The following is a 24,953-nucleotide window of genomic DNA, read 5'->3' as shown; positions in this document are numbered from 1 at the left end:
AGTTACCGGCCTCTCCCCGCCGCCGACCGGCCGTGAGGTGGAGCGGGGCGGGCGTTAGGACGAGGCGGGGCCGCGGCCAGCACCGTCCGGCGGCGGCGGCAGCGCGGGCTCCGGCGGGGCTGCTGAGGGGAGCGGGCGGGACGGCGGCGGCCGGAGCCGTCCTGCTCCCCGGCGGGCGGACGAAGGCGGCGAGACATGACCTTGGGCTGTCGGTTAAGACTCCGGGAATGAAGCGAAGCGTAGGTCGGTGAATTTACTATCGTTTCTGTAATTTGAGGCTTTGCCACGCCTGACAGCCGCGGGGCTGGGGGCTTCCCGCCCGTTTTTCCTGCCGGCCGTGCGGGGGGTGTGGGTGAAGCAGTCACCCCTCAGCCCGGCGGGCCGGCTCCTTCGGCTCCTTCCCGCGTGGTCGTGGGGAAAAGGCAGCCGGAGGGTAAAAAAGAGCTGGGTGTTTTTTGCCAAAATACACGCAGAGAACGGAACGCAGCCGGTGGGTGAGCCAGCGGTCTTTTCCCTCACAGATCAGCTCTCGAAAGGACCGGGCAACTTTGGAGGGTGGCGTGGTGTGCCCGAAACAGACCTGTGAGTTTTTTTAATTTTTTTTTTTTTTTTTTTTTCTCTTGAGGCTTAGTGTCTGAAGCAAAAGAAAAAAGAAATCTCCCCGAATGTGGGTTGTGAGTCACTGATGCTGCAGAAGCCATTATATTCTATTCTGATAGAAGAGCACTTTGGAAATTTAATGTTAATTATTGACACAGCATTTATAAATAGAGTTTATAATGGAAACACCGAGAGCCCTTAACTACCAAGTATGGCTATGATATGAAGGAGTTTTAAGTGCCAGATAATTACAGGACCTCTGCTTCCAGCTGCACGTAAGGAAAAACTAATGTATGTTCATCAGTGAAAAAAAGCGAGAGTGAGAGTTTATTAAAAACCCTCTTCCCTATTGCTGACTTTAAATCAGGAATATTTATGAAACTTGAGTGTCTCAACTTGTGCGTCATGAGCGTGCACAAACTTCACTACTAGTGGAGATGCAGGAGCAAACGCAACTGCTGTGCTGCTGGATCCTCTGCCTTCCATCTCTGCCATGGGCTGGTGAAAGGAACCTGTTGTTGAACAGCGTGGGTGTCTGTGAAATGAGGGGGTTGTTTCAGTACAGTCAAGAGAAATGGTACAATCTGGAGCAACTCTCTCGAGTTTGGGACGTTTTGCTGTTGAGTTTCAGAAGAGAGGCTCCGTCAGCAGACTTGGAGCCTGGTTTTGTAGCTGTGCTGTTGGGCACAAGTGAGACAAGGATAGCTCTGCTGCTAGTTCTACTGTACTTGGTGTGTGGGGAGACGTGCAACTTGGGTTGCCCTGGTTAAAGCTGTAGTATTAAAAAGCAAAATCATTCAATGCAAGTCCTATTCATTGCTAGTTTGTATGTTCCACTTATCGGAACTCTTTATTAATAATGTTTACGCATCTACTAAATGACAAACAAATGCAATGAAATTCCATGCCTGGGAGGGCTGACCAAGAACCACTGGTCTTGCCAAAACCAGCAGGGCTGGAAAGTCCTCCATGCCCTTAAAGAGCAGGCCAGAAGACGCTATGCATAGGCATTATTGCTAAAATATTTTTATGCTTTATAGAGATCTTTTAAATATTTAAAAACAGCTGTAGTGGATTGCTTGCAAAAGTCAGGGACAGTTTGTATGCTTGCAGTATTGTGTTCCTGTTTCCCATTAATGAGCAGCTGTTGTTGTTTTTTGGGAGGGTGGGAATAAGAAAAAGTAAAAAAGAGCTCCAGACCCTTTATGTGTGTGTGGTTCATTACTTGAGGAAAAATAGGAGATTCTGGTAACTGAGTTTCTATACATTGCTGTAGGCTTTGAAATTGCTCACTGGAAACCACTAATATGTAAGGTTCTGATCTTGCAACATTTGCTCATTTAGTCTCTTTTTCCCTGTAAAAGCCGGTGAGAATTTCACAGTTGAGTTTATTGGTGTCAGGGTTGTGGTACTCAGCTTAGTTCAGGATGGGTTGTAGAGGCTTGGCACTCTTAGTCACCAGTGCCACCCTCTGTTCACTGATGTTCCAACTGGACAGGTAGACCTGCCTCATACTGCCGTTCTCTTCGCATTAACCCTTTTCTTTTGTGGTTCAGAAAGGAGACGTACAGAAACGTAAGTTGTCAGGACAAGAAACTGAAAAAAAGGCGGCTCCAGAAGGAAAAGGAAAACTTCCAGTATGTTTTCCGTGCCCAGTGAGCAGGTGTTTGTGGATCACCAGCCGTGCTTGTTTCAGGCTGTGCTGAAAATGTTTCCCATGCTAATATGCCAGTGGTTTGTATGACTTCTCAGCCACCGTGTAAAGAAAAATGATCTTACTTTCATTGGTGTCCTCCTTGCTCGCTGTATCTGCTGTGTTTTCTTTTTTAGTTGTCACGGCAAAGACTCTACTTGCTGAAGTTTCTTTTGTGGTGGTTAACATGCAGAGGAACATACTATTTACCTATGAAGTGGGAATATTTCTTGTACGCAGCAACAGTGAAGTTGGTGGTTTCAGAATGCAGCATGTTGAGATAGAGGTGTTAAAATGGACCCTGATTCCTTCCTTTTGTATGGATAGTTCCCCAGCCACACGTAAAACCATTTGTCCTTGCTGTGTTAACTTACTCTCTGTGGGATTGGGCTATAGTTACAAGTTTTAATAATTCTCCTTTATTTAACTTCCTGTTCCTGTAACACTTCTTGTAAAACTTGTATTCTTTCTTACAATGAAGTTAGGAATTCTGCCAAGTTCAATATTCTCACTAGAAGAGGTACTGGGTAGTCCTGTCCAGTCCAGTAGTACATTTATCTTGTCCTGGGAATTATCTGTAGATACCTGTTTTAACCCAATTCCTGTGTAAAGTTTACACAAGTGATACCAAACTTCAAACAGAAAAGGAGCTAATGCTGGTGACATGCAGCTTACATTGCTTTTTTACTATGTACAGTGCTGTTTTTTGTTCATGAACATTGTTGGAACCAGGATTGAAAAATAACACCTTTGTAAAAATTGGCAATAAAATGCAATAGAAGTAGGAAGAGAAGATGTCTTGAGCTGTATTTCTGCTTTCTGGTCCAAATATTTTTAATTATGGTTAACTTAGTGCTGATGTCAGAAGCTCTTTGCTCTATCTGGTCACTTTTATGGCAGCAGGAAGTGAAAATGCCTTTATCTTCAGTAGGCTGCATAATTACAACTTTCCTTCTTTGTGATGTGTGTAGTTTTGGGGATCTGTAGTTGCTTTCTTTTCAGCTACAGTAGGTATTGCTTGGGTGAAACTAACACAGCAGCTGCTCTTAACACAATTAACTCTCTGTCTTCTTACTTCCAGGAACAAATGGGAGATGATGCTTCACACTGTGCTCTGAAATAGTACAACAAAAATATGTGTAGTTACCAAAATAGTGGCTCTTTTCCTTTAAACATCTAGGATCAATAGGACTAAGATATCTGGGTGACAGCTTTTGCTTCTTGCAGTGCCTGTGATGGGGAGAGCAAGTGATGGACCTTAACTTTATGGATTATTTAGAGTTCTTGATGGTGGAAGTTTTTTACTTGTTTTGAAAGTGAGAGCTTCAAAGCATTTGCAATAGCATCCATGACATATTGATAACTTTATCAGCTTTTCAAATATACGTCTGATTTTCTTGTACAACATATGGAAGTGATCTCTGCCAGTTTCTTCCTGAGAAGTGGTTGAGCTATGAACAGCAAATTTTTGTTGCACCTTTAAAAGAGTAACATGGACTGTTTCCATTAAACCATACATTTACTAGTATGAATAGTGTACGCTTGTGTCAAGTAAATGATTTTAAAAAGGTTATTTTTTTTCTTCAGTCAGAAACTTGGGAAAAAACTAGATAGCTTCCATCATAGGCTTTTGGAAATAATCCCAGCCTGTATCTTTGTGAAATGACTGACTTAATAGAAGGTTGTAGCTAGATAATTCCTCTGGCCTTCATGGCTCACCCATTAGGAAACAGACTAATGGAAGAGGCACAGGTAAGGTTGGCCTCCTAACAGCTGTGCTGAGAGGCAAATTTTCCTCTGAAGTAGGGGTTGTGAAGCACTGCCTTTGAAATTTTGAGCTTTCCTCTTTAATTGCTCAAAATGTAGCTTAAAATGTACTCTGATTATAACTGGGGTGAATGGGGAGAAAAGTGGATGGGACTGACTCATCTTGCAGACCGAAACGAAGATGGTCTGTGCTGAAGAAATGGCTTGCCTCTGTCTCCAGCCCCAGCTAAATTTGCAAGGGCTTTCCTTGTGGGAGAGCTTGCAGGGAGACAAGAATACTGAAATATTCTAACTTCACTGGTCAGTTGTCTGCTGCTTCAGCTTTGCCTATTGAATCACCTCTGCTTTAAGTCATGGTCAAGGCTTAAAGCGGTGTCAGGGTCACTGGACGATCATATGAAAGTCTCTGGTGAGGGCAAAAGGGAGAGGAGGGATAACTCTGAGCAGAGGGTGGCTTTCCTTATTGTAACCAAAGTCTTTGGTTTTATTAGCAGCCACTGGTTCCTCTGTGGGGCTGACCCTCCACTCTGCGGAGGCTTGTTGAGGCGCTGCCCTGGGTGAGACAAAGGGGATGTACTCGGGCTGTGCACTGACAGGAGTGGTAAAAACCAGGAAGGAATCGCCCTTTTTATCCCCTTCTGGTCTTCTGTGTCCACATACGCTTTCCTTCGAGGCTGTGTAGCCAGTACGGAAACTCTCCCACCACAGTAGTCTGTATGTATCATACAGTGCATATGTATGTATAGCACAGTACACGCACCCCCAAACCGAAAGGCCAATGGATTACCTAGCGTTGGCACCAGTTCTTTTAGCAACATAGAAGTTCTCAAGGAAATTGTTCTCAGAAATATTTAAGGAATGAGAATACTTTGGAGGGACTCCCTAAATATTATTTCTTGCCTCAGCATTCTCTGTCTGACTTGAGCTGTAAATTTTACTAATCATTCAGTACTGGTTAACTACAACAGTAACCAAATTCTGGTATGTTTTACTCTGATATCCTCTACTGAGCTTTTTTTAAAGTATAAAAATGCTTATATTTGGGTTTTAAGAGAATTTACATAACTATGGGATGAACATAAAAAAGAACAAAATACCTGAAATGAAAGAACAGTATTGAAATATTACTATAAAGTTTAGTGAAATCTTTACCCTTGAAATGGGTGCCCGAGTGGATGCTGCACTTTGAAAACTGAGTATCTCCTGGGCCTTTAGGTTGTTTGGATTTGTAGTGCCTTTCAGATGACCAAACCCAGAAGGTGAACAATGATTAGCAAAAGCTTGGAGAAATGAAGTACTATCTAGCTCTAACAATGAAAGAAGAGCTGTATTGATATTTAATTGATAGTCTAAGCAATGCTTTTTTTCTCAAATGACATTCTGATTTATTCTTCCTTTCTGCCTACAAAGGTGTGAGTATCAAATTAACTGAAGTGCACCAAAATGAAATCTAGTGAAATAATAGGCTGATAATTATCACCTCTCAGTTAATTTTCTATATGTTTTTCAGATCTGCTCTACAAAACAAGATGTGTTGGCAAATCGTTCTGACCATGTTTGTGCTATTGGGTAAGTTACTAAAAAAATAAGTCTGTTGGAAATTATGTAGAATGAAGAGTAATCACCATTTCTGTTTTACAGTGGTGTTTCAAGTCATGCTACTGGATTAGTATCTTATCACAACATGCAACTAGAATGTACAAAGGACCTGATGTTATCATTGTGCGGTATTGAAATGTTGACATTCTCAGGGTTGTGCCTATGTGTCTTATCCCAAAAAGCAGTGCAACTGACTTTTAAGATCAGAAAACATCAGTAGAAAGTATGTGGTGAGTCAAGATGCATTCAAATCAATGCCCCAGTCAAAATTTGATAAGGTAGAAGGTCATGGGCAGTTTGTTTTGTTATCTTAATAGGTCCAAAAGCAGAACGGAAAATCCTGGTTCCATCAAAACTGCAAAGTTTCTGTTTAGTTCAGTGTAACCAGGGTGTCACTTTGAGTTTGAGCTCTGCTTTTTTAGTTAGCTGACATTCCTGCTTTCATGTGCACAGTGCTGTTAAAGGGTGCTCAATTAACTGCAAATGTTGGGTATAATAAACTGGTTTTGTAATTGGGAAATGTCTGTAACAGTATTGGTGTATGCTGTTCAGGGACAGCTGGTGTTTGCCTTTCATTTTTTTGATTAAAATAAGAACTATTTAAAGACTTTTGGTGATGATGCTCAGGGAGAAAGCAGATGCTGTAATCCAGTGAAGTTAGTTTCAAAGTTTGTGTCATCTTGTATCTTCAGAAAAGATGAATAAATCATTAGATTTCTATATCTTTTCTATATACATATACATCTTTATATCTATCTTTTCTAGATACATATGCATCTATCTTTATCTTTCTATATATGTGCCTTTATCCACTAAATACAATTATCAAATACTGTGTTGTTGACATTCTTTTTTTAAACACCTTACGTAATCTAAACATACTGTGTACCTTTTAATTAGAAAACGTGGATGCCTCAGGGAGTTTTTGTTAGGCCTCAGAGCAGTTTGTCACTACCTGATGGCCTGTAATGACTGAAAGTCAGTGTATCTATTGAGTGGCCCTCTCTGTCTGATTCTGAATAAGCAAATAGCCATGGCTGGCATCTTTGTAGCCCTGTTAACCCAGACATGAAATAAGCCACTATTTGAGGGACAGAACTGTAAGTGATGGCCTCCTGTGTGTCTGTGTCATGGTCAAACGGTTACACCTGTAGCAGGAAAACATTCTTAATGCATGCTGCTGTTTATTAATGAGTATTTAAGAGCCATAGCAATCCTGTGCTAAATGTTCTGTATTGTAATGTATTATAGTTCTTTTTTTTTTTTTTTAAGACTTCTGCAGAAGTGGTAAGTAGCTGCACACATTTTGACTTTATAGGATTTAATTAATCCTGTGAGATTGTCTGGTGTGATATGTGAGGGGCAATCTCTTTAGAAAAAGAGATGACTGGCAGGAATCTCTTCCCAACCCCCAACTGACACTGTGAATTGGGTAGTATGTTAGTTATCTGTCCTGCTTCATAGGCAGTCATGTCACTTACTCTTTTGTCTTTTTTTAATCATGTATTATGGACTAATAGTCTGTTTGGTCAACTGAAGCCTCTGCATGCAGACAGGAGGCCTAATGAAGCTGATATTTACAGAGGCACAAACTCTGTTAAATGAGAGTGGAGGAAAAAGCAGAACCCTTCAGGAGTCTGGCAATACAAAATCTGTGTAAAGAGAAAACAAGTCGCTTTAACACACTGCATAGTAACACAGTGTCTGCTTTTAAGGTAGCATGCATGTACTTTTTTAAAAGCTTTCATTTTGTGTTTTTATATTATTTAGCTTATGCTTATGTGCTATTAATCAAACAGTGGTAGAGAAATGCAGTTTTTCTTGTTTTGGCTATTGCAAGGCATAGAGCATCAATTAATTTCTATCTAAGGAACTGCTTAAAATATTTATGCCCTAACTAAGCTAAATGCAAAGTGAACAAATGACCCACATGCCTTTCTGTAACTAGAGCTTTAATCTGTGAAATTCATGCAGTGTTTTACAGTAAGCTGTTTCCAAAACCGACATGCTCATCATTCTCAAAATCATTGTTAGCGTAATTCAAGCTATGACTTACCAACAAGAGCTACAGTTGTGGTCAGAGCGATTTTATTTTGAAGAATCTCAGTCTGATGGAAAAGATTATTCTTTTCCTACATCTCATTTCTCAGATAATGCCCTGGGGTTGCATGGTCACATCCAGTCATATATTCTTGTAATACTATTCTTTGGTATTTAACAGTTACAATGTGACTATGTGTTATATTTATGATGGGATTATTTTTCCTGTGGTAATGGAGCTGTGTTACAAGAGCTGGATTGCAAGTGTCCCAGCACTACAGGGGGAGATAAGACTCATACCTATATCGTGTGTGAACTTAGGTTTAGGATTCACTGTAATTTGAATTAATATAAGCTAATTTACCCCAAATTGATGCTTCCCCTACAGTCTTGGTCTTGAATTATTTTAAGAGGTTGAAAAACCAAAAAGTTAGGTGCAATGACTTTGGGGGAGAAGGCTGGCATCTGTCAGTTGTGACACCAGTTCAGAGGGGATGTTTTTAGTAATTTTGTCTGCAACTCAGAGGAGAATAGTCCCTGGAAAAAGTCTGATTTTTATGTAATGAATGTGTTTCTATATAACATCAGCCCCTGCCTTTTCACTGTCAAGTAATATGAACATTTTCTTTTATTTCCGATATCTTTGCCTTTATATTTGCAGACTTTCTTCAAATGGCAGTTGCCCACTGTATGGTCCATCAAATTGCTCCCAGGAACTTTACATTACCCTGTATGCTGCTGAATGAGACATTTTTTAGTCCGTTCTCTGCTGGAGTGGTAGAGAGCTGGTCTGGTTTGAGGAGAGACCATGGAGCATCCGAAACCAAGCCTCCCTTGCTAATGAATGAAGAAAGTTTTCTGTGTTGCCTCTGGAGTGATAGTGACATTGATTGTTCTTTGTACAGAGCAAGCATGCAAGCAAGGAAGTTTATTCCTTCAGAAATAAGTATCTCTGCTTCACAGGAAATAGGTAGGTTTTCCGTTCAAGGGCATAAGAAGTTACTTCTTCAAAAAATGGTTGGGATATTTTGTTGTTTGGGAGGAGGGGGAGTGGGTTGTATTAATGGGTATTTGTTTTTATCCAGAGCAGACAACATAGTATGGTAAAATCCTTCCTCACAGAAGTCTGTGGTGGAAGATGAAGGAGATTGTATAGCAGTTTCAAAGGGGAAAAAAAAAGTTGGCTGTCTTTCTAGGGAAATTCTGAATAAAATATGTAGCACTGCATATAAGGATGTAAGCCCAGATCTTCAAAGGTGTTCAGACGCTATGAGAAATATTTTAAATATTTTTGTGGATATGGGCTTTAAACTCCTTCAGGAGGCAGGGGAGATGGAGAGCAAGTGCCATTTTTTTCTGCCTGGATTGTGATGCCTTAGTAAATATCTGTACATGGATTAGATTGAATTATTTTTTTCCTAGGCTGTTTTTATCCTCCTGTAAACCACAGTCTCTGAGCAGCATAATGGCCTGTTGGCGTACTGCTATCAGTGGCAGGAATCTCATTGACCTCAGCAGAGTAGAATTTCATTTTACAAGAACTGTCCCATGGAACAAATAATTCTCTGTTAGAGACTGCCACACTAAATTTGTTGCTGTCGTGTATGCAGTACAGCTGCATATATGTGCACAAAGTGTATGCAGTACAGCCACGTAGAGGAAACAGTAGGAAAACCTTCAACCAGCAGCAGCAGCTTAATTTCTTTCTTCCCCTTATGGCCTTGTCCATAAAGCCAGGTAAAATATATTCCTTCTCTAATAATTAGAATGCAGCAGTATCACACAGGTTGTTAGCCATTTAAGTGTTTAAGGGCATATACTGGTGCCCAATTCAGCAAGGATTATTCGTAAACATTTGCACACTTGCGGTCTAGCCTCCTTCGTGGATATGTTACTTGTCTTTTCTTTGTAAGTGAATTTTATCCTGGCTCTTCAGTTGTTTTTTGTTTTGTTTTGTTTTAATGTAGTTCAGAAATGTTTAATCCCTTTCTTTTGTTCAGATTCAAATTGGAACATTGAATGTTGGATTCAAGGCAAGCTGGACCTATTAGTTTGTAGCCTGCGGTTTTTGAAGTTGTACTTGAGAGCCGACGTGAAGGTTGATCTTTCATATGCTGTGTAAGTACAGACTCTGTTAAATTTGTCACTGTTAGCATTAGAACTCTGAACGCATTTTCTAAAATATAAACATTGGCCTCTCAAGCTCGCAGCACAGTGGTAGCATTAGCTTTGCAAGCAGATGATAAGTTATGTACCTTTGTCTTATCTAAAAGTAATCTTGGACAGTATGGAAAGTTTATGTTTCTGTCTTCAAATGAGAAATAGTTGGAGTGGAGAATCCCCCTCCTCTGTCCTTCCCAAGTTTCTTAAAATGCTTTAATGAAATCAGTGTTGACTTGCTAAGATGTCTTTGCTGTTACAGTTGCTTAATGTTAATCTTGGTTCTGCCTTTTTTGTGCTTTTGAGCATAAAGCTCTCTCTGTTGAAGTAATTATGTTACTTTGCATTTAAAACAATGCCAAATGCTCCTCTAACCACATTGATGCTTCTGAGAGACACCCACCTGTGCAGTTGTCACTGCGGTAAATATTCTCTGGAATGGTAATAGAAGGTAATTGTCCTGACTGTGGGGTGGGCAGGTCTTGTATACATGACCTGCTTGATTAGATTGTAAAAAGATCTATTTGATTCCACTTACGAAACCACACTGTTTTTTCCTGAATTACGGATAGCTTGGAAGTAATAGCATGAACACACAGTCTTAATTTCCTTAGGAAACAGGATAAACATAAATAGTTGAATTAGCTGAATTTACAAGTGATGACTTCTACTTAAAAAGCCAGATATCACTTGCCACATATTATCCATGTAGTCAGGGTAGAAATCAAGTGTATTAACTACTAATTAATATGGTTGTTTAGTTGACATAATGCTTTAAAGCTGAAATCTCATTTTGAGTGGGTTCCCATTTCCAGTGTTCCTCATTACTTTGATTTCTGAAATACCATTATGTGTGTGTTTGTGGGAGAAGTAGGTCTGACTTTGCCTCTGTTCCATCCCGCCTCAACTGCAATAGAAAAATCTTGCCAGTAATCCTAGTGTAGTAATCTCTATACTGAATTTTTTTGGTATGCCTAACATCTGTAGAACAACAGATTTGAGTCCCAGCTGGGATGAAGAGGTTCTTTGTGTTATGAAGGGAATTCAGTGAGTGTCATGCAATTTATGAGAGCAGGCCCTATGGACTCACCAGAGTCCTTATGGCATTTTTGTATTTGATTACTTTTTGCTGCAAAGGAGAGATGCAGTGCAGTCCCTGACATTGGAGAACTTGTTTCACTTTCCAGGTTTCATATGAATATTTTTTTTTTTTAGGGTCCCTGTGTTCTGGGGGAACAGCTAGCAAAGCGTTTCAGATTTTGGTAAGGTGACAGGTTTCCCTGCTGGCTTGCTGATACCTTAACATTTTATTCACATGAGCCAAAATACCTTGAAAACATTCCCGGTTTTAAAAATATGCATTCCTGGCATGTGTTACTCCCTGGGAGTCTGGAGATCAAGCCAGAATTCTCACATATAGGACAGGCAATGTACAAAAATAATGACCTGGAAGAATCTACAACAAAAAATCTTGGGTCTTCAGCAGCTTTTATTATTTTCAGCATTAAAGAAGTCTCTTCTTATTTTACACATCCACAGTTTGCCTGCTTGTAAATGATATCAAGTTACTTTTGAATAGAAAATGTTTTGTTCTGTCCAAAACAGTGTTATGACAGTATTCTGTAAGATGCTCAAGCAAGGGTAATAATAGGGCTTTTACCTTCCCTAGCAGCATGTCTTTGGGAGGAGAAAGATTATCCTGAAACTTAATTAGACACGTTAGGTTGATTGTCTACCAAAAGTGAATGATCTTTCCAGTTGTATGTATTCTAGGAATGCTGTAAACCCTGATGGTTAATTACATTAACTGGAATCACTTAGCCTTAGGGATCCTTTCGTAGTGACACAGATGAATGCTGCCAGTTTAATTTTGAGCACCAATTATAATTTGCCCTTTCAGCAGATGATGATGTATACGGTGTACTCGTATTTCTGACCTATTTGAAGTACCTGTGAGGCTCTCCTTCAGTTCTGGGCCTAGGCTCCCATGCTTTTAAGGATAAATCATGCAATTTGCCTCAAGACTGGTGGCTTAGTTGAGTGCATCAGTTACACATCGAGCCTTCTTCAGCTGGAGAATATTAACCTTTCATTAGAGACTTATCCTCTCATGAGCTTGGCAGCCATCAGATGTTCTGCAGTTTAACAGGGCAGCTAGTTCAAATAAGTGTTGTCCTAGAGCTACTATATATATAAAATATATTGAGATATAATTATTGAAAATCCTTAGAACCTCAGACAGCTTTGCTCCATCAATTCTTAATAAAGGTAGCACTTGCACAAACACAGTATGTAGAAATATTGAAAGGAGAGTTACAGTGGTGACCTTATTTCTGCTATGCTTCAACATAGCTACCTAAATGTGATGTTGTACCTTTACTGAAATTAGAGGAATTGTAGAAGTTGATGTATTTCTTCCTAAAACAATTTTGACCTTTTGTTTTCGGTTAGGTGTTCCAATTGCAAGAAATTGATTGAAATTCACTAAAGAGATTCTGCAGTGTCTGAAGTCTAGTTCATCACGGGGCCATAGGTTAATTTAGCATAAGTAACGACACCTTCTGAAGTATGGTTGAATTGTGCACCAAAATACAAAACATTTAGGAGGTGTTAACTTAGGGTGTTGACTAAAAGAACTATTTGTGCACAACTGAGAAGTGCAGTGTTTGGAGTGGAAAAGAAAAGCAACCCTTGGACACATGCCCTTGTTGCAATGTTAATTACTTCTGTGGTTCAGGGCATGCAGTACATTTTTATTTATTCCCCCCTCTCTTCTGCAGTGTCTTATGCTTTAGTCCCATGTTTCCAGCTTAAAGTCACATTGCCTTTGCGCATTGTCCCTCCCTTCTCTGCCAGCTGTTAAAACTTCAGTCCAGTTCACTAGTTTTCAATTGAATCTCAGAGGTGGGCTCTGGTAATCCGTTCACGGAAGTTCATATGCTTAGTACCTATCTGGTTTTTGCTTACCTCTCTGTGCCAAGACAAAGCTCTCCAATTCCAGTAGCCAGCACTATAAAACTGAATGGGGACATAGTATATACTCGTATATTTTATAAGCCCTCTGTCTTTCCTTCCCCCCACCACAATTTGGATCTGGCTTAGATCTGATCACTGTTGCGTGATGTAAAGTGCTTGTTGAACCAGGATTTATAGCTTCTCTCAGTGTGCTGCAAGTCTAATGGAAAAACTCCAGTTTTTAATAGCCCATTGCTTTGTTTTAAGTTTACCCCAAATGTCTCATTTCATTCTACTGAATGAAGACACTGACCTCTTCTGAACTTGTGAGGGCTTTGTAAGCATGAGCTCCTCTAAAGTCAGTATCCGCAGTTTAGGAACAACGGTTATTCTGTGACTGGATCCATCTGCAGCCAAACTGAAGATGACAGGCTGCTCGTGCAATCCCAGGCTGCCACAGTTCTCCAAAATACTTTGGCTTTCTGTTTTGCTTGTAATCAGGTCTCATACATTGAGCCCAGGCAATTTGGAGTAAGTTGATGTGGAGGCCTCTCACAATTACGCCCTCTATTGATCTATTCTCTTATCCCAAGCTCAATTTTGTGAGATAGTCCCTGTGTCTTGCCAGTTTGCGGAAATGCAGAGCTCATTACCCTGTTTTTTAGTATCCAGCTATCTTCCTCCAGGAGCAGACCTGGCATCTGATAACATAGCTTGGTCTTTCCCCTTGCTTTGCCCTGGTTGCCTGCAGAACTGGTGAGCTGTAAGAGAAGTCTGCAGCGTAGAAGCGAGATACTGGTAATTCTCTGTTACAAGGGGTGGAAGACCTGCCTGGCATGGAGCCACAGGATTTTCCTCCAGTTACACTTGCATTCCTACACACAGCATTTTATACAGTAAACAAATGAAAAGGTTTGTGTGGTGGGAACAGGGAGAAATAACAACCTATGCCTGTTTACTCCCAAATAAGTGGCCTTTGAAACACAATATTGGCATAACACAACATGGGGAGGAGCTCTCTAGCATACTGGTTTTTTCCCTGTACACAGATGGTCTTCTGGGTGCAAATGGGCTCAGTTTGACAGTTAAAAATTGAAAGAATTATTAGGAATGATCAGGAGAAAAATGGGGGTGGAGGTAACTGCTTTCCAGATAGATCAGATTAAAGACATGGTTTGCTGAAAAGACTACATTCTTATAGATTGATTGTGGGTTTTTTGAGACTAGTAAAATCTGCGAGCAGCAATAAAAGGCAGAGAAACTTAAAAGAAAATTCTGCGAAGTCTTTGAAAGGAAATTCAGGAGAAAGAAGTGGAGCCACAACTATAAAGACAAAAATATTCCAAGTAATTTAAAAGCTGTATGTCTGCCAGATACCATCAGTATAAGGTTCCATAATTCTTGTGTCCTAAAGTCTATGAGTCCTGGTAAAAATTATTTTAGGAATGTTAGTATTCACTGACTGTAGCACTAATAAATGTAAACTACATACGCATATGAACCTGCATAGCTTGTGGGGTCATTATTGCAGAGTACAGATGCTATGAGGGCATAGGGTTATTGAAAATCCTTGTGTTAACCAGCTTCAAAGAGTTTCCTAAAAACAAGGTGGATGCATAATGTATGTGTGGTGATCAGTGAAAGATAAGGGGAGTGGGACGTGGATTCAAGGAGATCCATGTGTGTACATTGTGGGTTCCCTTGCAGTCCCAGTCAGCACGATTTGCATGCGTTCTTCCTCATAATTCGTCATCCTTTTGTTCGCTTCCAACCTCTCTTCAATTTTTGACCTTTTCTTTTTTAAGTAGGGCAGATTATGGTAATGGGATCAGTGAATCATGCCCATTTCCCCTGTGCTCTACAGTCAATTAAATGTACTAGATACCAAGTTGACTAAAAACAAAAACCAGAAAATCTTGTCCTTTCTTCTCCTCCAATGTAGAGTTGTCTGCCCTCCCTGAATTCAAGTGTTACAATGAGTCATACCAACTATAAAACCATTTAAAAATTTTACAGAAAGCTTCTTATTCTATTAATTTCAATTTCTTTCTCTGAATTAGTAAAACAAAACCCTTACTATACAGAAATAATTCCAAACTTCAGAACAATTCAAAACATAAGCTTTTTTTGTAAGGATGAAATGTCAAAAGCAGGAAAGAATCCAGGATGGTTTAACTTCAGGATTTGTCTTGGCTTTGCTGCTGTGAGAAATTTGGCCACAAAGTATTCACACTATTAAATTCACTACCTTAAGGAGGCCTGTGTCACCAAATACCTGCAATACACCATAAACGTGTATCTGTGTTTGAAAGAGCCCAGAGAATATCTGTGGAATAGAAATGAGAATGCAGAATACTTCGGGGAACTGCTGGTTGCTCTTAGGATAGAAGCAGCTTTGTGCCCACTTCTGCAGTATTTATTTCATAAATTGAGAACAGTTTGACTGAAGTCAGTGGAGATTGAAAACATGTATAAAAGAGTAATCATGCATGAGGATTGCTCTAAAAATGCCTGTAAAACATACTTGAAAAGCATCTGCATACTCATGTGTACATGGGAAATAGTATGGGTCCTCTTTGTGCTGCTGCTTGTAGTTGACCCAAGGAAAATTGTATATGTTTCAGAGATATAAACTAAATGTGATGGCCTGTATTTCAGTATGAATGTGTATGCTCTTTTTGTATCCTGTAAAACATTAGCTGTCATTAAGAGACATCATGCATGATTGCTTGCATCAGTATACGCTACTTACTTTGTCATTTATTTCATTTAAAATGTATTGAAATCATATTGTTAGAAAAACTGATTAAACTTTTCATGAAACTTACATTATGCCCATGCAGCTATTAGCTTCTAAAACTTCAAAAGGTTATCTTAGACCATACAGTTTTTGCAGTGGATTATGTAATCAAAAACCATGTATGTTAAACTCTCAAGGAAGGAGGGTTAATAATAATAAAAAAGCTTGAAACTAAATCTGAACATTAAGTCAACTTCAGCTTCATTCTGAGAAGCAATAAAAGTAAAATGCAGTAAGTTACTTACTAAATATTTTCCGTGAGCCTAAGACAATAGTAGTAATGCATGTGAGTAAATAATTTGCTTTCCTAGGAAACATTAGACTATCTACAGAAACAAGCTGTGCATAAAAATAATTAAAGCCTTATCTTGGAGTTAACTGCACAATGTTAAGACTTTTGGAGGACACAGGTGTCTTCCCCCCTCCCCCCCCCAATACTGTAAGTTGTTGCAAATAAGTGCTAAAATGTGTTCTGAATGGTGGAGTTCTTTAGCCTTTTGTTATTCCAAAACTTGTTTTTCACTTGAATAGGTTTTTTTTTATTATTCTATTACTTGTAACGCTTAATTGTAGCAGAAGCCGGAAAGAATGTTAAATTGTTTAGATATTATTTCAGTGCCTCATGAATAGGAATTGGAACATAATCTCTAAGCGGTTGTTAGAGAGCTGCCAATTAGCGCACCGTAATGCAAACTAACTTTGTGTGCATCTAGTAATAGTTACCATCAAGAATCAGAAACTAGTCTGACTAAACTGCAGGTATCATCTAGTATTGTAACACATTGGTTTTAAAGTCAATCCTTAGGAATAATTGTCATGAAACCATATTTACTTTACTTGGAAACCATTTTTAAAAGGAGAAGCAGCAAAGTAAAAACAATTGGTTACAATTAATACCTTTTTTACTTCTTTAATTTTTTTTTTTCCAAATAAATCTTATCCAGATGGGCAAACCTCCTCTATTGAGATAGAGTATAGAAAGAAATGCTGGTTTGTTTTGTTTCATGGTTTGTTTTTTCCCTTGTAGATCAGAGCTGTCACTGGGAGATGTATCTACGAGCTCTCTAAAGGGGACTGTCATGGTTGCTCAGTGTGACTGTAGTGAGTATGACAAGTGTGAGTGCTGCGTGCCTTCTCTGAGACTCAACAACACTTACATCATGTGGCTGAAGATGATGATTGGTGTAACACCTCTGTGGTCACCTTTGATGTCAGTCAAGCCCATAGACATAGGTAAGTATGACCTATATTTTAAACCTTTTTTAATGGAGAACAGCAGCAGGATGTCCCTTCTGGAGAAGGAGGGCACAGACAGAAAAGGAGAAGGCTCCCTGGTGCTGTCTCGCTTACTCAGGTTGGTGCTGTACACATTTCTTAGCTGCCTAATGCCTGTCTGGGCTCTGGTACAAAACCATACTGAGCAAAGGCCAGGCTGTCAACATACTTGAGCTTTCGTTTCTAATCAGGACTTCTCTGTGCCTGAGTCTGGGGCAGTGGTGGAGCTTATCTGTCTATGCTGCTGAGGACTTAAATTAAAAAGTGAGGGGCGGGGGGGGGAAGCTGTTCCTAAAGTTACTTAGCAAATAAACCCACCTCTTTTCTCAAGCAGCTCTGTTGTCCTGATGCTTTCTTCCTTACGCATACAATACTAGCATTTTCCAAGTTGGAAAACATTCCTCTGTAGTTAATCAAGTTAAAACTATACTGTCATGAATTTGATATGTGTTGCTATACAATATGCACAGATATTACAGATCTTGGCAAATTTCAAAAAGGCAGGGACTCTGTCAGCTGTGAGGGAAAAAAAATAGAAATTTTATAAACTTCTTTCTAACTGATGTGCTTTGCATACAGAATAAGTTAAAAGTCCCTGGGTGGGCTAGTTTTGAAGATGAGAGATTGCATTTTTCATCATGCTGCTTTTAAATTATGCTACAGGAAAAAAATTAAAAATTCAGAGTTGCATCTGCCCATATTTAAAGTTATGTAATTAGTTTGTTCTGCTTAGTGAAGTATGTTTTTAAAATGCATACTATTAGTATATGTTCTGCCAAGATTTAGATCAATTAAAAATTATTTTGAAAGTAAAACTGAATACTTGTGTAATGTAGAGTTGTACTTGCTTATATTAGTAGAACAGGTGGCATCAGTAGAACAGACGCCATTATCTGTATTGTAAGATTCACAAAAGTGTGATGTAAAGGTTACTGATTTTTGTTTCAAAAGTCACACCTCCTCCCAAATCACTTCCTGCTGGTCTTCATTAAGTTAATTGCTTTGAGATGGTATGTAAGTAATAATAAAATAAGATCTGACTTAGTGTAGTGAATTTATACTGAAAATAATAACAACTTTTTGGTAAACTGAGTGAGATTCCAGTAAGACCACTTAAATGAGACACCTTGAAGAGCTGAGAGATCAATGAAAGGCTATTTTGTATTTAATCTGGTATTGATAGAGGCAGACTCTTACTTGAGTGGACCCCACAGGAGCGGTAGGAGGTTCCAGGAAAGACTAATGTGTTGTCTGATCACGTGGTTCAAATGATAGGAGGCAATTCTAAGCTAAGCACCATGGATGTGCATCACCTTCCGAAATCTGCCAGCTCGGTTACTGCTACCAGCCCACCTTCACCTACATGGAGGTTACTATCATTTTCATTCTCCCATTAGAACTACTGTGAGCCTTTCCCAGCCTCCTGCACTCATATTTTCCAGGTTAGCAAAAACATAGTGTAGACAGCATAAAGCCTTGAATGGAAGTAATGGTTATATCTGGGGGGGTGGGTGCGGGCTGTGGACATCCAGTCAGGTGGTACTCAATGTGAACATGTGCCCACTGCCTAAGCCCCTTGGAAATGCTTTCTCTTCAGCTTTTGCACGTGCTGTTTACTCTGCATTGGTTTTTAACAGGATATTACTCTTGCATGGGAGAAACTCAGAGCTGTGAGTTGAGGACAAGGTCAACCAAAAGACACTGTACTTACACAGTGATTTGGAAAGGTCTCAGTAACAGCTAAAAGTACTGTTCCTTGCCTTTGTTCGAGGAAGAGTGAATGTAATCCTAATCATCATTCTAAATTGCCTACCCATTTCCCTCTCCAAAGAGTTCTCTTCATCCTTGTGGGAAGTTTCTGAAACCCTCCATTTTTAATTTGCCCTAATGTAGCTCTCCTGGAGACCTTCCTTCATAGCCATAATCACTGTGGAAGGGATGGGAGTATTTAGAAACTCATTGTGTACCATATGAGGACATTACCTCCTGTGTCTTAAGAAGCTGTACAAATTGCTTTGCTGAGCACTCCCATCCCTTAGTCCTCTTCTCAGCAAAGCAGGTAGGTTAGTGCTTGCTTACTGGGAAGAATCATGGCCCAAGGCAAGAAATCCATGTAGTTTTAAGGCAAATGTTAGGTCAAACAGCATGTCCTGATAACTATATAACAGTGCCAGGGTGCACTTTTCCAGTGACATTACTCAACATTACTCTGTCGTACACTAGCTGTAGAGCAGCTCTTGAAAACTGGGTTTAAAGAAAATGTGTGAAAGAGACTTCTGAATCAGTAAAAACCCATTACTGCCAGCAGTCACAGGCAATAAGGTCAGTGGTAAACTTGTCAATTGATTTGTCCACAGTAAAGCCTGAACCTCCTTTGAACCTGCATCTAGAAATGACAGAGAAAGGTCAAGTGAAGATCTGCTGGTCTGACCCTGTGCTGATGCCATACCCACTTCAGTATGAAGTGAAGATCTCTGCAAATTCAGGTCAAAATGGTTGGCAGGTGAGTCAGCTCTGCTCACTTTCATTTACGATGGAGCAGTGCAGGTTGGCGGGTCTCTTCCAGAGCCCAGGATTTCTTACCAACCTCCTTGTCATTGGGCAGTGGCTCTGGTGGGTTGAGCAACGTGGCTGGTCTGGTGGAGCTGGGCACGGCACACTGGTTTTTCCTGAGCTGATGTGTCCATTAGACCCTGGTAAACGTCAACAGAGTGTGGTAAAGCTGGCAAGCTGGACTTTACACAGGAGAGCCTCTACACAATGATGAAAGACCCATCTCCTGATTGCTCTTAAAAACAAACTCCCATCTTTCTTTTTGGATGAAATGCTAGATTCTGTGAAGTCTGAAGGCAAAGCGCTCTCCTTTCAGCAAGCCCCGAATTCCATGATACATGCGTATATGTTTAATATTTACAGTTTTTATTAGTGAACTGCTTTTTCTGTTGCTACCGTGCAGCTGGCTCTGGAATGAAAAGCAGCTGTTAATTAGCAGTCCATAGTGAAATAACATGTTTTCCACCGAGGTACGCAACCTCTACCATATTCAAATTTACAGTAAATTTAAAGAAGAAAGCTTTTTTTACCCAAATTGCTACCTAAAAACTACTCTCTGGACTATTTGTTTTGGTTCCCTCTGTCTCTTACTTTTTCCTGTTTCGTTATACAACAATAATGGCTTCTGATAATCCAACAGATGGTTCAAGTTGCTTTAGAAACCTCACTGGCCATAGACAATAAACTACTTGATTCTTCATACTTAGTTCAAGTGCGGTGCAAGAATCACCATGGTCCAGGATTCTGGAGTGACTGGAGCACACCTTATAATCTCAACTTGGGAGGTAGGTCACGTGCAGTTGCTTATGTGCAGTAAGTAGTCTTTTGGAATAGAACAGATTTCCCAGTTTGTTTTGTTTTGTGGAACGAGTATTTGAGAGCATGTGTTGTCCAGGGAGGTACAGTATGCATGAGTTGGGCTGAAAAATCCCGTGGAAGTTCTTTACCCTTCTGCTTCTCTTTCTGCACAGCTTTGCTGAGATTCTGCTCTTTCCTTTGTGCAAACCTTGCATTAGAAGAGTTCTGGACTAATGCATTTAGACTGCACAGTCAGCTCCATGACACCTCCTTGTCTGGCCCTGTTGCTTGCTCACCAAGGACCTCTTCAGACCCAGAGCAGCGCTTTTTCTAAGATTTTTTTCTGTTTCAAAAGACAGTTGGCAGCATTTAACCTCAATATGAGATTTTTCTTCTAATGCTTTCTCTAACTTTTAGTTTAGGATCAGGCTTTGTAGCTGAACTGAAAGCACAGAACATAGTTTCAGGTTTATAGATTTAACCTAATCCATCTTGGTTTGTAATGCCGAGTCCCATTCATAAACTACGTAATGGCCCCAGTCAGTCAGTTTCAATGCATGTGGCTTTAATATTAAGCATATTATCTTATATACTGTAATCAACTTACTACGCAAATAGGGTGAGTTCCTGACATGTCGCACACAGTAAGAGCTCTCTTGGACTGAGTAAAGGGCTCTTATGATTTAACGAGGTTCTTTATATCAACATAGTTCCTGCTAACATGATAGATCATAATGACTTTTCATTCATGGTCGGAGTATATAGGAAGGGAAAGAAACTTTGTTTGGCAAGTCCTTGGTCAGTTATCAGGAGTGCTGATTTGCTTTGCAAATTGAGCTGGTTTGGGTCAGCCTGAAGATTTCATGATTTTTGCATTGTATTTTTCCATGCTCTGCTTATGATCAACTGGAAATGTTTTGGTCTGTGTTGTCACAGGTATCCTCTGAACTATTACATGACAGTACTCATGCTTTACCTAGGCACTTACATGTACACCTGCTTACTGTATGCTAAATAGTGTAATGTATGTGCTTAAATCAAATACCAGGAAAATAACTAAACTTTGCAGAAGGAGCTCTCTTCCAAGAAAGCTGAAAAGACCCTCGTGGCAATCAAGCATGAAACACAGGATGCCTGATTATATGACTAGAGGCCTAACTGGCCCTTAGTCTTTTGGATTTATACCTATATATATATAAAAATAAAAATTAAAAAAAGTGTGCGTGTGTGCGCATTATATATAAAACTATATAGCTTTGAGAATTTTTGAGGGGTAAATACACATTCTCTCTCACATATGCATATACTGATATTTTTAGGAAGAGTTTATGAGTGTATTGAGAAATAGGGATGTAAAAGAGGTGCAGTAGATACTGTTAGATTATTTTTAATTAATCCCGTTATGGGATATGTAATTGTATTAAACATACATCTCATCACCAAAATAATCCCGTTGTGACAAACCTGATGGCAGCCTAGAAAGATTAATTTCTTCACTGCAGGAAGCTCAAATTGGCATATTTTCCCACTGGCCAATGCTAGGATGAGCCAATGGAAGAACAGTGGAGTGTGCAGCACAGCTGGGAGCAGTGAAGCAGCTGGTACAGGAACACTGCCTTGCATTCATGGAGGCACATTAACACCGCCAGAGTAAATGCTGAAATCAGGCAGTTGTATTTTTGTACAGCTGACCAGTTTCATGTTCTGATTTATATTTAACATGGAAGTCTTTGACAATATTGTAAGTCTGCTCTACTATCTGAGAAGGCCTGTATTTTGGAAAAAATCCGAAAAATATCTGACGTGGTTCCTCAACTGTGGAAGGCAAACCTGACCTTTTAAGGATTTTCATGCTGGCTTTGGGTTGATCTTTGGCAAACTGTTCCTTTTCAGCAGGTGTGGAACACCTGTGGCTTCCCTAAGTACCTGACTGGTTGAGGTTGAGCTTATGCATGTTTACATGCTTTGCAAATTCCGTATCTTTATGCCTAGGTGAATTACCTACTGTATCACTGCTACCATTTGGTATTAACTACACTGCTGAGATTGTAAAACAAGTTTTTGAGACATTAATCTCCTGCAGACTTCAATAGGAACAGGAGTAATAACTACTGGACAGCTTGATATTTTTTTTTTTTTTTTCCCCCAATCCTCTCTCCCCCAGTTCTTTTTAGCAATTCTCTCAAAATCTATGTTCCAGTATTACAATAATGCTTCAGCTACCATAGGATTTCAACATCCTTGCAGGGTTAAAGGAGTTAGATTTCTTTTTTAATTCTTCCCCCCCCTGCCCCAACCCAAACATCACTCTTCTCTTACTTTTACCTGAGGACAATTTTAGTGATTTTAGGATTTGTGGTGTATGTGTTGTGAGACGAGTTACAGAAGCTAACCCTTTCTAGGTTGCAAGTACTTGTTGCAGTATTCAAATAAGCTGACCTGATGCCTTAAAAAAGTGGGCTGAGTAAAAAGCAGCAATGTTAATCTAGTTTCTCAAGATTTAATTTACAGGAGCCTGTATGATTCTGTGTTTCCCTTGTGCTGCTGTGTATTGCTTTCACTATACCCTCCAGTGATTTTCTGCGCACTTAATTAATGTTTGCCTGGGGATATTAAAGATAATTTTTATCAGAATTTAGAAACATCAGTTTTGGAGGGAGACTGTCAAAGGCTCATTTCTGCCCCTCTCCCCTATAGTTGTTAATAATAGTTAAGAAGTAGGAAACTTAGAAATACAACTGGATGATAATAATATTTTTCTATTGACATATGCTTTTATGTTTTTTTTGTTCAGATTCTAATCTCAATAGATATTTTTCTTCTTTTCCCCTTCTGTGTAGCTGAAGTCCTGTACTTCCCTCCCAAGATACTGACCAGTGTTGGTTCTAACGTTTCCTTTCATTGCATCTATAAAAACAAAACCAAGATTGTAGTGTCCAAGAAGATTGTCTGGTGGCTGAATTTAGCAGAAGAAATCCCAGAAAGTCAGTATACGCTTGTGAATGATCGTGTAAGCAAAGTTACTCTTTTCAACTTGAAAGCAACAAAACCTAGAGGAAGTTTCTTCTATAACGCGTTATACTGTTGTCATCAAAATAGGGAATGCCATCATAGATACGCTGAATTATATGTAGTAGGTAAGATTCCAGATGATTTTAAATTATATTTTTGGTGCATTTTAATAGTAAGGTCAGAATATTTCCACTTTAAATGCCAGTTAGCTTTTATTGAGCAGTTACAATTTGTAATGCATGTTTTTTGTACAAACAATTATGTCTTTATTAATAAACTTTCAATGTGTTTTAATTAGATGTGAATATTAATATCACATGTGAAACGGATGGGTACTTAACTAAAATGACTTGTAGATGGTCTGCAAACCCAAACACATTGCTCCTGGGGAGTTCCTTGCAGTTAAGATACTACAGGTATGTATAGCTTTTAATGCAGTCTTTATGTTTGGAAAGTGTTGCTCTGGAAATACTTCTATTCAGGATTCTTTGCTGTAATAATAATTATAAGATGTCCTCAGTTTCTGTAAGCTGGACTTTTTCGCAACTGGAACTCCAGAGGTGTTACCTATGTGTGCAGAAAGGGCACCATAGATAGCCGAGCATGTAACATGGATTCTACTTACAATGTTTTTCAGCATTTGTAAAACCTGTAGATGCAGTTTGGAAGCCAGTGCTCTTCAAGCAGATGTGTTTGCTTGTATCATTTATAAAAAATATTCTTCTAGTTGCTCGTATCTACAAATTGTAAGGAAATAAGGAAAAAAAAACATTCACAGTGAGAGTGCCTGAGCACTGGCGCAGTGGCCCAGAGGGGGCCACTCTAGTTTTGGCCTAGCTTGTTTTCAGGTAGTTGGTTTGATTTTGTCTGTCTTCTGGACAGAGAAGGAGAACTGGGGTGCAGTGTGGAGCAAATACATTATTGTTTGCAAAATACAAACCTGATTATTAAATCAGTGGTGTGATCATTCTTATCTTCATGTGCACAAATATTGCCTGTGATTGTATTGTTTTACCATGAAATTAAAAAAATCCCTTTGAGTTACTGATATATTGAGCTTGAGAGTTTCCTAGAACTGTGTTAATCTTTATATAAACAAGATAGACAGACAGACAACCCTTCCTGAGGAAAAAATCTTTGGGTTTACTGCTTTGCTGGACTGGATAAGCAAAGGTTTTGGCAAACAAGCTTAAATCAGCCCTGAGGGCCTAATCCTTTGGAAAGCTGGACTGTCTTCTCTGTTGGGGGTGGACTGAAGTTTTGAACTATCGTAGTACCCAGGTGAATATTTCTCGGGATTTTGTGGGCTAAAGTAATAACTGGAATGCTTGAGACTTCAAGTGGAGGCTTTTAGGGCAGAATTAGTGACTAGCTGACTACTAAGGTAGGTTTTGTTTCAACTGTCTTCACAAATATGAATATAATGAATGTACTGCTGGGCAGAGAGCTTGAAATAAAAACAATGCTGCTCTTGCCATGTTTTTTATTCCCACTTTTTCACAGTTCAGTTTTAGCTAAAAATGTTATTTTCTAATAGGAGGTGATATCTGTACATTTTTTACAGTGTTCTGCTAGAGCAAACAGTGAACATTAATACAGACTGAAAATGCTTCCCAGATGCTAGTATATATTGTGATCGTTCTTTTTGTTCTTTTTGTTTTGTTTTGTTAATAGTAACATCTGAAAGAGGAGAAAAAAAAA

At 39.4% G+C, this 24,953-nt stretch overlaps 1 protein-coding gene across 1 annotated transcript in view; it reads left to right on the top strand.

Annotated features, from left to right (window-relative positions):
- The first annotated feature begins 228 nt into the window (after positions 1-228).
- LEPR (leptin receptor) overlaps positions 229-24,953 on the top strand; it is a 41,453-nt gene continuing 16,728 nt past the window's right edge. The window contains exons 1-9 of the mRNA XM_049808872.1: positions 229-243; positions 5,571-5,629; positions 8,361-8,669; positions 9,700-9,817; positions 16,642-16,847; positions 19,247-19,392; positions 20,083-20,227; positions 23,081-23,377; positions 23,551-23,668. Coding sequence (XP_049664829.1) covers positions 5,590-5,629; positions 8,361-8,669; positions 9,700-9,817; positions 16,642-16,847; positions 19,247-19,392; positions 20,083-20,227; positions 23,081-23,377; positions 23,551-23,668 — 1,379 coding nt within the window. The 5' untranslated portion in view covers positions 229-243; positions 5,571-5,589. The remainder of the gene's footprint in view (positions 244-5,570; positions 5,630-8,360; positions 8,670-9,699; positions 9,818-16,641; positions 16,848-19,246; positions 19,393-20,082; positions 20,228-23,080; positions 23,378-23,550; positions 23,669-24,953) is intronic.

This window comes from Accipiter gentilis, chromosome 8 (assembly GCF_929443795.1).
Source record: "Accipiter gentilis chromosome 8, bAccGen1.1, whole genome shotgun sequence".
Taxonomy (NCBI): domain Eukaryota; kingdom Metazoa; phylum Chordata; class Aves; order Accipitriformes; family Accipitridae; genus Astur; species Astur gentilis.
This window is presented reverse-complemented; position numbering and strand designations above follow the sequence as displayed.